General features: G+C 34.2%; 1 protein-coding gene across 1 annotated transcript; it reads left to right on the top strand.

Annotated features, from left to right (window-relative positions):
- Positions 1-12,076: 12,076 nt before the first annotated feature.
- LOC110918530 (serine/threonine-protein kinase STY13) lies at positions 12,077-15,547 on the top strand. Its single transcript, XM_022162834.2, has 6 exons — positions 12,077-12,508; positions 13,427-13,548; positions 13,769-13,965; positions 14,174-14,348; positions 14,786-14,920; positions 14,992-15,547. Exons 1-6 carry the CDS (start codon positions 12,187-12,189, stop codon positions 15,196-15,198), a joined length of 1,158 nt encoding a protein of 385 aa, XP_022018526.1. The 5' UTR covers positions 12,077-12,186; the 3' UTR covers positions 15,199-15,547.
- The last annotated feature ends 212 nt before the right edge of the window (positions 15,548-15,759 follow it).

Below are 15,759 nucleotides of genomic sequence, written 5' to 3'. Positions count from 1 at the left end.
TGTCACTATTTTATAAAAAAAATATTACTTTAGCGTAGTTTTTTATTAAGTGTAAAAATCAAATACAAATAAGTTTTAACATACAAAATACCCTTAACGTAAGAAGTAAAGGAGGGAATTTATTATTTTTTGAAAATTTTTTACCTACTACTGAAGAATTATGTTTAATTGCAAAATGTAAGAAAAAAATTCATGATTTTACAGTAGTAGAGTAATTATTGTAACCTACAAATTACTTAATTATTCTACTAGTGTAAAATCACGAAATTATATAAAACTCCGTATCCCTCTGATACACCTTACCATCCTAGTTACTTAAGACCAATAGTGGGGCTTGGGTTGGGGCCTTGGTTGACACGTGGAAATTCAAAACTCAAGTCTTCAACCCACTTTGAAGGGGGTATGGTGGGGCTTGGGTTGGGGCTTGGGTTCAGCTTTTTTTTTAATATATATATATATATATATATATATATATATATATATATATATATATATATATATATATATATATATTATAACCATTCACAGCCCGCCATGTCAGCTTGCTCCCCCGCCCCACGCCCGGCTTGAAAGCCAAGCCCCAAGGGCCACGCCCCAACCCAAGCCCACCCGGGTTGGTGGCTTGGGCGTTTTCCCCCAACCCAAGCCCCATACCCCATGGCCTAAGAATTAAGTCTCACTGTCTCATTATCTGATGGCTAGAATATGAGAATATAAATGTGGCATTGACAGTGAAAAATGTTTTATCAGATCTGGGCCAAGGTTTTTATTAGGCTTAACTGGGGCTCTCTTGGGCTGAATCATCAATACACGAAATGGAAAACGAGAAAGTAAAAGGGAACCAGGACTCTAGGAGACCAGTAATGTTTTTAATTCGATTTTGCTATTGGTTCGGCTCATCATGGTACCGGTACAATAAATGATACGGTAACGATATTCTGTATACTTTACAATACCAAAATTTGGATACGACTCCAACCAAAACAATAAAAATCGTACATATACTGGAATGTCGAGAAAAAAATTAGACACCAAATTTGAGTACAACTCCAACCAAAATAGAAAATAGAAATAAGAGTTGTATTTATACCGGAGTGTCGAGAATAAAACAAAATTAAACACGAAATTTGAATATAACTCCAACCGAAAGAGAAAACCAAAAAAATATGGTTGTAATTGACACCGAAATGTCAAGAAGAAAAACTAAACACCAATTTCAAGTTTTTTTTTTTTTTTTGAAGAAGTTAATTCGTAAGTTATCAAATTAAATGAAAACTAAATAAGTTAAAAATGTATATTATTTAAAATATAAGAGGTGAAATTAAAATTTTGAAAAATAATATTTATAAAAGTTTATTGTTCATTGCATATGCAAATTTAATCTAATTTAAATTTAAATACTATAAATTAGCAAGTTAGTTATGCATATATGTGTTGTACATGTTGCTTTGGGAGTTTTTTAAAAATAATTTTGAAATTTTCATTTCTAACTCTAAAGTTTACATATTTGGCAAATTAGGTTTAAAGTTTCAATCTTAAGTAATTTAACCCTTTGATTAATTTGATATTTCACTTTTAATTCTAAAGTTTCCATCTTTTGCAATTAACCCCTTTGATTTTTTTTGATTTTAACACAAAGTTTTTCATCTTTTACAATTTAACCCCAATAGTTTTTTACTTTCAATTTTGATCCCTTAGACTTTTCATCTTTCGTAAATTTTATGTTTAACGTTTCGTTCTAAATTTTCCGAATTAACATGTCGCAATGTGCGTGTGGGGTTCAATGTTTTTTCCATCTACTTTTCTCGTTTGACAGGCCTATCGCAACGCGTCTATTTTTCCCGTTTGATAGGCTTGTCGCAACGCGCGGGTCAGAAATCGACTTAGTTATTCTTTTCTATGTTTTACACACAGGCTCGTGGTCATGTAAGAAACATTTGCATTTCATCTAATACGATATATAACTAAAGAATCCCCGCCGCATTGCGGCGGGTGATAATTCTAGTTAATCATTGTAAAGTAACGAGTGTCCTTATTTAATTTTTTTAGTTTACTTCGCATTATCTTCACAGTTTGTATTTACAAGTTTCTTGTGAAATGTAGTTTTAATATAAAGGGTGGGGATTAAATAGGAACTTAGGAAGTTTGTTTTGGATGAGAAAGGTATCAAGCAATAATAAAGTGACACATCAAAAAGATAAAAAAACATAGGGAGGAGCATTTTAGTCAAATATAAATAAGTCTTATGAAACCCTTGGTAAGAAAAACTCAGTTCTAAAACAAAACCCAAATACGTCTTTGTATTTCACGATTCGTTTCACCCCACACCACCACAGACCACCGACGCCACTCCATCGCCCATCGCCACCACAACCGTCACCCCACCCTCACCATCATTAATCAAAGTTCTTTTGTAAGTTGTGTTTTTTTTTACATTGTGTTTTAGGTTATCAAACCTTAATTGTATTTTTTACCTCATTATGTTTTATTTAAAGTTCTTTTCATTTTTGTTCTTTTGAATGTTAAAATAGAGGCATGACCATTTTAAAATAGAAAGATGACCATGTGAAACCCATTGTGTTTTAGACATGGAGTGTACTTTTTTAGAGAACCCGGAGTGCAAAGAACATGATCATGCTAAAACAGAAGCATGATCATGTTGGAACAAAGGCATGACCATTTTAAGACATAAACACGACCATGTTAAAACTCATTGCGTTTTAGAACATGCAGTGCGTTTTATAACCTGTGCGAAGAACATGATCATACTAAAATAGAAGCATGATCATGTTTGGAACAAAGACATGACCATGTTAAAACATAAACATGACTATGTTAAACCCCATTGCGTTTTAGAACATGCAGAGCAAAATCTTGATTATATTGCGTTTTAGAACCCGAGTGCAAGAACTCACTTCGAATTTAATTAAAAGAAAAAATCGAAGACTTAGACGTTTTCCTCGTTTAATGAAATAAACTATACTAACTAAGAAAGAGTTATCCAAGAGTCCTTTATTACTATTTTAGTATACTAAACTAACTACAAATAAGGATGACCATAATAAAAATAAATGGTTGAGTAGGGGAAGCATGTTCCTTGGACGATATTTGGTTCTTATCAAAAGCTATACTAGACGCGATGGGTTATCTGCCCGTTGTGCGCATTTAGTTTAAATGAAAATCTTTTTTTATAAATTAAAGCTAGATAATCGTGTTCCTAAGTTATTAAGTTAGAGCATTTAAGTGTGCTCAATATTATTAAATTAATAAATATAATTCACATAATATCAAGTCTTTTGGCGCCGTTGCTGGAGAATACGGTTTCTTCCATAGAAAGATACAAGTTATTATTTTGACGAAACTAATTTTCTATCCATTTTCTTTTTCCTTCTACTTTTATTTTCAATTTTCATGTTTGCTCCTTAGTTATTTTGTAGATTTCTTCAAGGATGACCACCGCGAGAGTGTTATCAACATAACAAAGACAAAAACTGAAGGCAAACTTTTTCTTGGGGAAATAGCCCTTTTTATACACAAAAATTTATCTCCCACCTTGAAGTATGTTCATACCATGTGTAGAAATTGGAAAGGTAAGTTTCCTAAACCTAATTGAGAACTATCAAAGGTAATTAATTTGAAATCAACTATAACCCTAACAAAATTAATCTAACTGACTAAACCAAATCGATTAATCAAAAACCGATTGGTTATTAAAATTGACTAATCGATGACTTCGGTTTCAGCTAAGGATAATAAGCGAACCAACCGAACAATGCACACCTTAGCAATGTCTGCGTTTCCCGCCGCACCACGCGGGCGCCCTTTCAGACGAAACCAAACCGAAATCAACCAAAAACTAAATTAACTGAAAACCGATTAACCAAAACCGTTTATCAATTTTTTTGTATCATTGCTTAACCAAAATTAACCGAACCGACCGAAACAATTATATTTTCATATATTTCTAGCGTTTATATATCCAGTTCATATATTTCATATTTATACCTCCGGTTTATGTATTTATACCTCAATTTCATGTATTTATAAGTAAAAGTTTTAGCCAAAGTTTGGTTTTAGCTATTAACCGAAATTAAACGAATCGAACCAAAAACCGTTATTCTAACTGAATAAACTAAACTGATTAACCGAAAACCGACTGGTTAATAAAATAGACTAACCAATGACTTCAGTTTCGGCTTCGGTTAAGGATAATAAGTGAACCCACCAAACCATGCACACTACAATAAATGGACTAACCGATGACTTCGCTTATGATGTATATCCACCACAATCAGTGGCGGATTTACAATGTTAGTAGCGGTAGCACGGGATACCCCTCAACCTCGTCTCCGTAGTGTAAAAATACCCCTTAACTCCGTTTCCGTAGTGTAAAAATACCCCGTAACTTCGTCTCCGTTATACAAAGGATACCCCTGGTCTAAAAAATAAAAAAATTGGGATACCCCTAAATTTTTGGGCTAGTTCCGCCGCTGACCACAATGATGCTAGAATAAATATTATACGAATAAAAAAATGAAAAATATTACTCTCCTAGTATTTATGAATTCATGTAGATGAGTAATACCTATGTCATATAATTAACTAGGTTATAACCCCGTGTATTACACGGGTTGAATAAATGTAATTTTATATACTAAATTAAAAAAATTATTCTTTAAAAATCTCGTTTATTACAAGGGTTGAACAAATGTAATTTTATATATTAAAATTATATCTCTAAGAATCCCATGTATTGTACTGAATAAATGAAATTTTATATACCAAATAATAAAAACTTGTGATTTGTACGGGTTGAATAAATCTAATTATATATACTAAATAATAAAAAAGTTATATCTTTAAAAACACTGTGTATTACACAGGTTAAATAAATGTAATTTTATAACCTTGTATATTACTCGGGTTGGATAAATGTAATTTTATAAACTAAATAATAAAAAAATATATCCTTATAAACCTCATGTATTATACGGGTTGAATAAATCTAATTATATGTACTAAATCATCATCATCATCATACTCAGTAAATCACACCAATAGCAAAGCTTAGGTAAGGTCTGAGTAGGGTAAGATGTAGAGGCTGCTTTTAGTGAGACCCCCGACTCGATAGTAGTTTTGCATCAAGCCTTGGACATAAAGCACATAACACTCAGCAATCGGGACAAAGACCGATTAGTGCATGTTCCTTTTTGTCTTTCTGTTATCAACGCCACCACATGATGATGATGCATTATTAACCGTCCGCCGCTTTTAACGTTATTTTCACGAACTTAGTAAAATAACGTTAAAATTAGTGCAATTTCACCTTTGTCCTCCGAGCGTCCACATATATATATTATATGTGCATACCGCAAGCGGGGCGAATATATGATGTTCAACGTTTATAAAAAAATATATAATATGTGCAACATCTTAAGTTTTTGTTGTTAGAATCAATTCAATATTATGAATAAATAAGAAAAATAAAATACGAAGGGAAAGAAAGCATTACTTAAAAAATATCTTTAATTTATAACTTAAGTTTGAAGATAATATATTATTAGAAAAAATAGAATGATTCTATCCGACATTCAAAGTAAGATAAGATTTAATATTAATTGATTATTTATTATTTAATTAATTGATATAAGATAAGTACGAAAATACAGGAAATTACAAATGTAGACGTCTTCAATGAATGACATGTGTCACTTATTGGTTCCTTTTATTATATAGTATAGATTATCATAATTTATAATCCACTACCCAACATTAATAATTTGTAAGATTGGATTAATTTTGAATAATTAATGTATGTTTTCTCCACCAAAAGAAATGATAAACCCACGCGAGGTACATTAGATTATTTATGTTTAAATGTTTATCACCGTCGTCACCTGTACCAAACTGTTTAAATGTTTATCACCGTCGTCACCTGTACCAAACTTTACTTGCGGACGCTATCTATTGTTAAATACTGGTAATCACAGATTATATGTAATTATATGATCACTGTTTTTTAATTATCAATAATGTTGTTTATATATTCACCAGAAATCAACATCCCTCAATTTTCTTAGGGGAATGTGAAACAAGGATTTGCATCCATTTATCATGTTACATGATAGATTGATTAGGGGTGTTTATAAACCACTAAAAATAGAGGTGAACCTATGTATATGTTTAAATTTGTAAAAAAAATTCGGTGTTCAAATGTCTATTAACTCGACGTTGGAATAACCTAGGTAAGGTCACAAAATAATATACAATGCCATTACATAAAAAAAACGTCTTTATAAAATAGCAAGAAAAATACAATCATTGAGCCGACACATATGACTCAATGCAACCCAGTTTCTACTCTAGTGGAGACTAATGCAAAATTAAGTGCTCTTTCCGGATATGACTTTGAAAATCCATCCCTCTATCGAAGTCGGGCGGGTGCTCTTCAGTACTTAACATTCACTTGTCGCAACATTAGCTACGCGGTTCAGCAGGTTTGCATGCACATGCATGCTCCCAAAATGACTCATTGGCTTGCTCTAAAACGGATTATTCTTTACATTAAAGGAACAATCTCCTTTGATCTGACACTTAGATCTACCAACACGCACACTCTTTTTGCCTACATGGATGCCGATTGGGAGGGTTGTTTGGACATGCGACGTTCCACTAGTGACTATTGTGTGTATTATGGCGATAATCTTATCTCGTGGTTGTCAAAACGACAACCCACCATTTCCTGCTCAAGTGCCAAAGCTGAATACCGGGGGTAGCCAACGTAGTGGCCAAGATATGTTGGCTACGCAATCTACTTTTAGAACTTCATCGTCCACTAACGCAAGCTACGCTCGTTTATTGTGACATCGTTTTTGCCATTTATTTGTCGGGTAACCCGGTGCAACATCAACGGACAAAACACATTGAGCTCGACATCCACTTTGTTCGTGAGCAAGTTCAACGAGGTTAAGTTCTGGTCCTACATGTACCCTGGTGCTATCAAATAGTCGATATCTTCACCAAAGGTCTTCCGTGGGTTTTATTTGAAAATTTTCGGTCCAATCTCAACATCTAGTCTCCTCCCGCTTCGACTGTGAGGGTGTAATAGTATATATATAATCTTGTAATAATGGTAAAGATATTTATTCCTTGTATTGCGCAAATCAGTTGTAATTCTCCCAAAGTAGAGGAGATCAGACGTTATTTATATTGAATGAAAGGCCGAGGAAGAATCATCGATCCTGTTCACTAATCACGACATCAATCGCTTTTTATTATTCTTTTTTATTTATATAATTTTCATTTTATCTTGATGAAAATAATTATATTTTACCTTTTGAGGAAAGATCCCATACAAAGTATCTTATCATATAAAACGTACAGATGGTATGAAAAAATAGAAACACGCGGTGACATTTTCGTAATTATTTTACTCGTAATTACCCTACAAAAAGATCAAAATTACCATACAAGATCAAAATTACCTTACAAAATTGTTTGTAGAATAATTATGATACTCTATAAAATTACCTTATAAGATTATTTGTAGAGTAATTTTGATAATTACCATATGAGTAAAATAAATACGAAAATGCCACCACGTTTTTTTTACTTTTCCACTCCATTCTTACGTTTTGTACGATAAAATACTTTGTATTTGATCTTTTGCCTTTACCCTTTTCCGATCTGGTCTCTACCATAAGAACCTTAACCACATAGAGGAACCCAAGTCACATATTGACCCAAACACCTACTTCACTAGATAATGACATTTGAATATTTATCCATTTTGTATCTTCAAATTGAAATAGCTAAGCTTTTTAGTCGTATAAATCATAATTATACTCTTAGAATCAGTAAACTTATGATGGATATGAATTGCCCTATTATTATTCTTTTAATTGACGTTTTCGGAAGTTTTAAATTTGAAAACCATATCCGGATATTTGGAGGCATCAATTGAAATCTTTATGTAGAATATTAAGCATTATTGTTTTTGTAAACTTGTCTCCCCCTTTTTTTGTTTGTTAATTGTTTCAAACATTATTAGACTATTAGTAGTGCGCTAACGTCCCCTTCATTTGAAGAGTTTTCACCGGCTGAAAAAAATCAACACACATATCTATGTCAAAGTTTTTTATGCCCGTTATCCCTCTCACGCCCAAACCCTTAACGCCCATTTGGCGCGCTCATCGACAACCCTGTAAACTGATTTGGGCATGGACGTCACACCACGTAACACAACCTTATGTGAAAAATAGTTACTTGTTTGATAAGAGATTTATAAGGTTTGGATCACTGACGGACCACTGGAGTATCATCGTGTCACCAGCGAAACCACCCGATCATATCCAGCTCACTAGGCAATAATGCCTATACACCAACCAATTCATGAGGAAACTCAATAAATCTGGGAAAAACTCCGTTATAGGAATCGAACTCAGGGACTAATAGTCCCTAAGTTTTATCTCACTCTCAATATGCCATGAGCAGATTTATAAGGTTTTAATATCGGAATTAGGAAAAAAGCATATGTTATTATGATGTGTGCTCCAATAATACATTATATACTCTAGTAACAGCTTATTAATAAAAAATAAAGGAGAATATTTAAAATGATTAGTGATAACATAAAGGGGAATATTTAAAGTTTTATTTTATTTGAAAACTAGAGAAAAAATAATTTAAATAAGATAAGATGATTGGAAGCAAGGTGGGTCAGGAACACACGTTAGGTTTCAGGCAAGAGGCAATCCCATGTGCCCACATGGCCCATTTCGACATTTCACACACAAATGGCAAAAATCTTATCATATAGTTAAAAAGGCGGCATAGTGTAGGAAGTATACAAATGAGTTTTGTCTTCGAATTCAAATGGATTTTAAACCGGTCAATATTTATGATTTAATCATTTATATTCATGTTTACTACAAGAACTAATGTTAAGTGTGAAAGAGGTGTTTGTGAGCCGCATTGGGCGTTATGGGAACAAGTTTGTTTGGCGTGTTTGCTGCTAGACTGAAACTTTACGTTAGATTACAATGTCTACTTTTTCTACACGTTGTCATTTATAATTAACATTTTGTCATTTCACCGATTGTATATTTGCGTTTCAATGCTTTATTGCAATTTCTTTTCTATTTAAGGACACGTGTTCTATTCATAGTTGTCATAACAACAAAAGACATTAAAACTCATTTAGAGAGGGTAATAGAACATGTAACCATATGTAAAAAAGGGGAACAATAACTTAAGCCAACAACAAATTTTCAAGGTGTGAAGTCTCCTATGAAAAGAAAAGAAGACTAAGTAAGTTATACCATTTTAACCATTCCAACAATTTTATATGTATATTTGTTGGTAATTATTAAAGGATATAATGTTTTTATTTATATTTTGGCAACTATATTTGTCATATAATAAGACGTTTTGTTTATAAAGATATGCACACAAGTACTACTTAAGTTGAATCTCGAATCTCACTCACCACACGCAAACAAAGAATCGGTTGAGGAAAATGTAGCGACATGAAAAGAACTTAAGAAGAATCTCTTTGACCACAAAGGGAAAAATATACCAATGTTTACATGTGTACGATACGGAATTCATAAACTAGTTGCTCATGACTTCTTCTTCAAGGATGTTTTATTTTAGTTGGTCGATAAAATGTTTTTTGCATCGTGAAATATACTAATCACCTGTTAATGATACTTGCATAATTTTACTATTTTAGCTTATATTTAATCATGTTTATAATAATTCTAAACTAAATATAGAAAAAATCATATTCAATTATGCTTAAGTATATTAACTTTTCTCAATGGACATAAACGAAGATTATTCATTCAGTTAAATCATTTTAATATATTTATTCATGATATTTTTTTAACAACTTATTAAATACAATCTTTTCTCTCCAAATTACACCTTGCCCAGGTTTTAAACCTGGATCTAATCCAAAGAGACTTTTGTCCCTTATTCATGACATCAACTCATTAGTTATTATTATGATTTATGAATAGGTAACTTCTAGTTATTATGAATGTATTTCTCATATCTTTTAGGTTTAATTGAATTTTAACAATATTACTTAAAAAACAAGAGTAGACATATGGTCTAATAAATACTACAACATGTTAACTCCAAATCCCAAACACAACATTGACGTCGTAAGACCACCACCCACCATCATACTAATGCCTTCCTCCTCATACGTCAGACCACCCCTATTTTGCGTGCATATTTAGTTAACATAGTGAAACGACCAGTGGCGGACATAGCTTATATTAAGGGGTAGCCTCCGCTACCTCTTAACCGTTCGTCGGTAGTGTAAAAAGTTTCTTTTTGACATTTTTTTGATTTTGTTACCACTTAAAAAAATTTACGTTACTGCTCTTTAATATTATTACAAGCCCACATCTAATACCAAATAATACCCAATATCTAAAACTCATCTAAGACCGCTGGGTGTGGGGAGGATTGAGGGGGATGGGCTTTGCACGACACGTGGCGGAAGTGGACTTCACCAGGCCACCCCAAAAAAACTGGGGTGTGGAGGGGGCATGGTGTGGCGTGGCCATCCATGTGGATTTTTCTTTTAATTAAAATAGCCAACAAAAGCCAGCTATATTGGACCAGCCAACCAAAGCCAGCCAACTCACCCTCCCCCCGGGCCCACGCCAAAGGGGCAACGCCATGCCCAACGCCAACCCGGGTAAAAAAAAGCTGGTGTTGCTTGGCTACCCACGCCTCCAACCCAAGCCCACACCCCGCGGTCTAACGATTAAGCCCAAAACCCAAATATATGTTCCTTTGTGAGTCTTTTAACCCCGTTGATTTTTTTTACTTTTAACCCAAAACTTTTTATTTTTTCAATTTAACCCCAACATTTTTTTTTATTTTCAACTTTGATCCCACATGCTTTTCATCTTTTGCAAATTTTTCATTTTACGTTTCTGTCTAAATTTTGCCAGTAAACACGCCGCAACGTGCATGTCGGGTTCAACGTTTTTTTCACCTATTTTTCTCGTTTAACAGGCCCGTCGCAATGCTTCTATTTTTCCCTGTTTGACATATTCGTCGTAACACGCAGGGTCCTAGATCGACTTAGTTATTCTTTTATATGTTTTATATTTCAGTCTAATTTATTCACATTAACACGCCGCAACGGGCATGCGTGGGTCAAGAATTTACGTCTACTTTTCATTCGGTGTTATTTTTTCCTTTTTATTTATTTTGTTTTTACGAGTTTTTCTGGTGTTGTTGGTCATTAGCAGTGGTGCTACTGGGCATTGTTTACGCCCCTGTCGCAACACAGGGAATTAATACTAGTTGGTATTATGTGGAAATTGGAATTGATTAGGATTTAGGGCTTATTTAGTCATGTGAAATTGATTTTATTAGGATTTAGGGCTTATTTAGTTATGTGCAACTCTTATTATGTGCAATTGGTATTATGTGCAATTGGAATTGATTAGGATTAGGATTAACCTTTTAGGATTCGACGTGCACCATTTTGACACGTACTATTTTCGACCTGAAATGTTTCGACGCACATCGTTTTGACCCATACCGTTACGACCCGTCCTGTTTCAACCCGAACCGTTTTTTTTACCTTAACCATTTCGACACACAAACGATTTCGACTCGTACCATTTCGGCACGAACCATTTCGACTCGTACCGAACCATCGTATGAATTACGTAAAAAAAAATTAAACGTTGCCCCTATAGTTATTTTCTAGATCCGCCACTGGAAACGACATAAAATTTGATTTGGATGTTTATATACGTTATTATAGCCGGTACTAATTTGAAAATGCTAGACGACATCAAACCATTCAAAATATCAGTATTTTATAAAGTTATAATAACAATAATAGTAACACTAATAATAACCTTAATAAAAAACTAATTTCACCCAAACAATTCAACCCATATTAGAAAATACATAGGGACCCTTTAGATTTTGCCACATGTGAATATGAGCATTTCAAGTTTCAAGTATTGAATTCTACCTATACGTACATCTATACGTATACCTGTATATTATATATACATATATCCTAAAAAAAAGAATAATTGTGGATGGAGTCCTCTCAACACAAAATCAAAATCACCAACAAAACCCCAATTTCACAACCATTTTTCAACAATTTGTAAACACCGTCATCACCAATTCAAGAACATGAGTGATCACAACAATAATAACAACAACAATGATGGATTTGTAAGAGCAGATCAAATCGATCTCAAAGCTCTAGATGAACAACTTGAGCGTCATCTTAATCGAGTATGGACTATGGAGAACAACAAAAAGAAGCTGCCGGAAACTGACGTCACCACCACCACCACCACCGCTACCGCCGCCAGACCGTCGTCTAAACCCCTGCCGATTAAGCGGCAGGATTGGGAGATCGATCCGTCTAACCTCATCATCAAAAGTGTTCTTGCACGTGGCACTTTCGGCACCGTACACCGTGGCATCTACGACGGCGTTGATGTCGCTGGTCAGCCTCCGGTTTCTCAATTTATTAGTTTTTTTGTTAATTATTTGATATTGACTTTTAGTTTGACTTTAAACTAGACTCTTAGGGTTGCACATTTGCAGTTTTTTTCACATTAATTTTGATTATTTAGACTTTAATTTCGTTAGCAAGTAGTTGTAGAATCTGTGTGAATATGTAAATTGAAAAGTGAAATTTGGTCAACGTGAAATCCGTGACCTAATTTGACTTTTTTTTTGGATTGTAGTTAGGGCTGGAAACGAACTAAACGAATACGAACAAGTTGTTTGTTTGTTAAGAAATATACGTGTTCACGAACTGTTTCATGAACACTTACCGAACGAGATTTTGTGTTTGTGTTCATTTGTTAAGGAAATGAACTTGTTCGTGTTCGTTTGTGTTTGTTTGTTAATTTTAGGCAATGAACAAAAACGAATGTTGATGAACACAAATGAGCATAAACTGACGTTCATGAAGCGTTCATGAACATAATATATAATACACTGACACTTATCAAATATTTTATTTCGGAAATTTGAAGTATTTAAATAAAATATATAAACTAAAAACACTAATGAACTATCGAACACAAAAAAACACGTTACTGAACATTCACTAACATAAATGAACAGATGCGGCCTCTGTTCATGTTTGTTCATTTAAGTAAACAAACGAAATTTCTTGTTCGTGTTCGTTTTTTTAATAAACGAACAAACACAAACGAACTTCCCGCCGAATGGTTCACGAACTGTTCGCCGAAATTTGGTTCGTTTTCGTTTGCAGCCCTAATTGTAGTAACTATGACTGATCTTATTTTATTATGAATTTGATGAAGTTAGGAATTTGACTCTGCTTTGTGTGATATTAGTTTATAGTTGTTGTTACAAATTTGTTTGTGTGATTATTGTTTAATGTCATTAGTTAAACTGCTGGACTGGGGTGAAGAGGGCCACCGGTCAGAGGCGGAAATACAGTCATTGAGGGCGGCGTTTACGCAAGAAGTGGTGGTGTGGCATAAGCTTGATCATCCTAATGTCACAAAGGTTATAATTTCACCATTTACAAACTTTCATCTTCAACATAATCATTCACACTTTATCGGGTAGCTTTTAGACTCGAATTTGCATAAATCGAGCTAATGTGCCACCACCGTAAAGGGGAAGTTCTGGTCAAACCAGGAGTCAAACTTCTATGTTGTCGATAAGACGATAACATAGTTGTGGACGATTTGATGCTGAGTGTTGCAATGATTATGTAATGCAGTTTATCGGTGCAACAATGGGTTCTTCAGAGCTCCAAGTACAAACCGAAACTGGTCAAATTGGACTGCCAAGCAACATATGTTGTGTTGTGGTAGAATATCTTGCCGGAGGTGCTTTGAAGTCTTACCTAATAAAAAACCGGAGGAAAAAGCTGCCGTTTAAAGTAGTGGTCCAGATTGCACTTGATCTTGCAAGAGGGTATGCCATCCTAAATCTTTATTTCCTAATTGTACTTTTAGCTTTCAAAATCAAGATTTGTGAGTTGTTTGCTTGCAAATTTTAATACGGACTTCCGGTTTGTAGTATTATTAATGTAGGTGCATAAGATTTGACTAATATTGGAAGAATTCAATTTAAACGAAGTTAGAAATTAGGTTATTTGACCGTGTTTGTTGACTTTGACTAGGTTAAGCTACCTGCATTCCCAAAAGATTGTGCACAGAGATGTGAAGACCGAAAATATGCTGTTGGACAAAACTAGAACCGTTAAAATTGCTGATTTTGGGGTGGCTCGTGTTGAAGCATCTAACCCGAATGACATGACTGGTGAAACTGGGACCCTTGGCTATATGGCTCCTGAGGTATGCTCTCCCATCTTCCATGAATTCAAACCCTTGGCAAGCTGGGTGGGCCTGGAAACGGGTCAGTTCAAATATGTGTCAAAAAGGTTGATCTAGGATAGGCTTGACTCAGAAACGTTCTTTCTATATATAATGAGCACTAGAGGTGCACAAACCAGTTAATTTCCATAATCGGTACGGTTAACCGGTTATGGCGGTTAATTTCGCTTTTTTACTTTGTCCGGTTAATGCTTTAACCTGTTATTGCTTTAACTGGTCCGGTTAATCACTTTAACTGGTTCGGTTAATAACCGGTTATTTTCAGTTATTTAACCGGTTTTTTTTTTGTCTTTTTTTTTTTTTGAATTTTTCGTTAACCAGTCTACCAGTTAAATTTCGCTCTTCTTGTTTTTAACTATTAATATAATGTTTTTGATGGTTTGTTAAACAATTTACAGGTACTGAATGGGAACCCGTATAATAGAAAGTGTGATGTGTACAGTTTCGGCATTTGTTTGTGGGAAATCTATTGTTGTGATATGCCATACCCCGACCTTAGTTTCTCAGAAGTAACATCCGCTGTCGTTCGTCAGGTACAATCACTTAACTGACATTTTTGGGTCTTATAAAGATGTTGGTCTAAGAATGGTAAATGCACCTGCAGAATCTAAGGCCCGACATACCTAGATGTTGCCCGAGTTCTCTTGCTAATGTGATGAAACAATGTTGGGATGCGAATCCCGACAAACGACCCGAAATGGACGAGGTTGTCAGAATGTTGGAGGCGATCGATACAACAAAAGGCGGAGGTATGATCCCGGGTGACCAAGCTCAGGGTTGTCTTTGCTTCCGGAAGTATCGCGGGCCATGAAAGACGCCTAATCCACCTTATGTTGAGAAGATTGTACATTGCTATTTGAATGTTGAAAATTCGAATTCGACCCGGTTTTGCTACTTTGGAAAAATCAAGTAAGAAATTTATCAGATTCCTTAAAATGGGAATTGTGTTATATCATGGGTATTTGTATTGTGTAAAGCTTTATGTTTTTGTTTGCTGGTATTTATATTTGATTCAGTATTAAAACCTATTGGTAATATATACTTAGAGGGGTGTTATTTTCTGAATCCAGCATTATGTTGAAAACTGAACTGTATAGATCACTTGTACGTCTTATTAAGGGGTTGTTTATTTAGCTCTTAACAAGGCTCTTAATGGTTCAGACCTCTTATTTATTAGTTCAACACTTAATGGTTCAGACTGTTTGTTTTGTGAGCAGATGTCTAAATGATTCGGACATATGCCTCTGAATGGTTAAACATATTATACTGAGTCTGAATGGTTGACATTTGCCTGAACGGTTAAGTATTATACTGGCTCTTAATGGTTTAGACCTCTTACTGGTTCAATACTTAATGGTTAGACTTCTTACTA

This window comes from Helianthus annuus, chromosome 16, assembly GCF_002127325.2.
Source record: "Helianthus annuus cultivar XRQ/B chromosome 16, HanXRQr2.0-SUNRISE, whole genome shotgun sequence".
In the NCBI taxonomy this organism is placed as follows: domain Eukaryota; kingdom Viridiplantae; phylum Streptophyta; class Magnoliopsida; order Asterales; family Asteraceae; genus Helianthus; species Helianthus annuus.
This window is presented reverse-complemented; position numbering and strand designations above follow the sequence as displayed.

What these genes read in the sequence shown, in the direction of transcription:
- LOC110918530 (XM_022162834.2), top strand. Translation starts at nt 12,187, where the DNA reads ATGAGTGATCACAACAATAATAACAACAACAATGATGGATTTGTAAGA. An exon ending in TTGGCTATATGGCTCCTGAG is followed by an intron (nt 14,349 to 14,785) that starts GTATGCTCTCCC and finishes AACAATTTACAG; the next exon opens with GTACTGAATGGGAACCCGTA. An exon ending in CATCCGCTGTCGTTCGTCAG is followed by an intron (nt 14,921 to 14,991) that starts GTACAATCACTT and finishes ATGCACCTGCAG; the next exon opens with AATCTAAGGCCCGACATACC.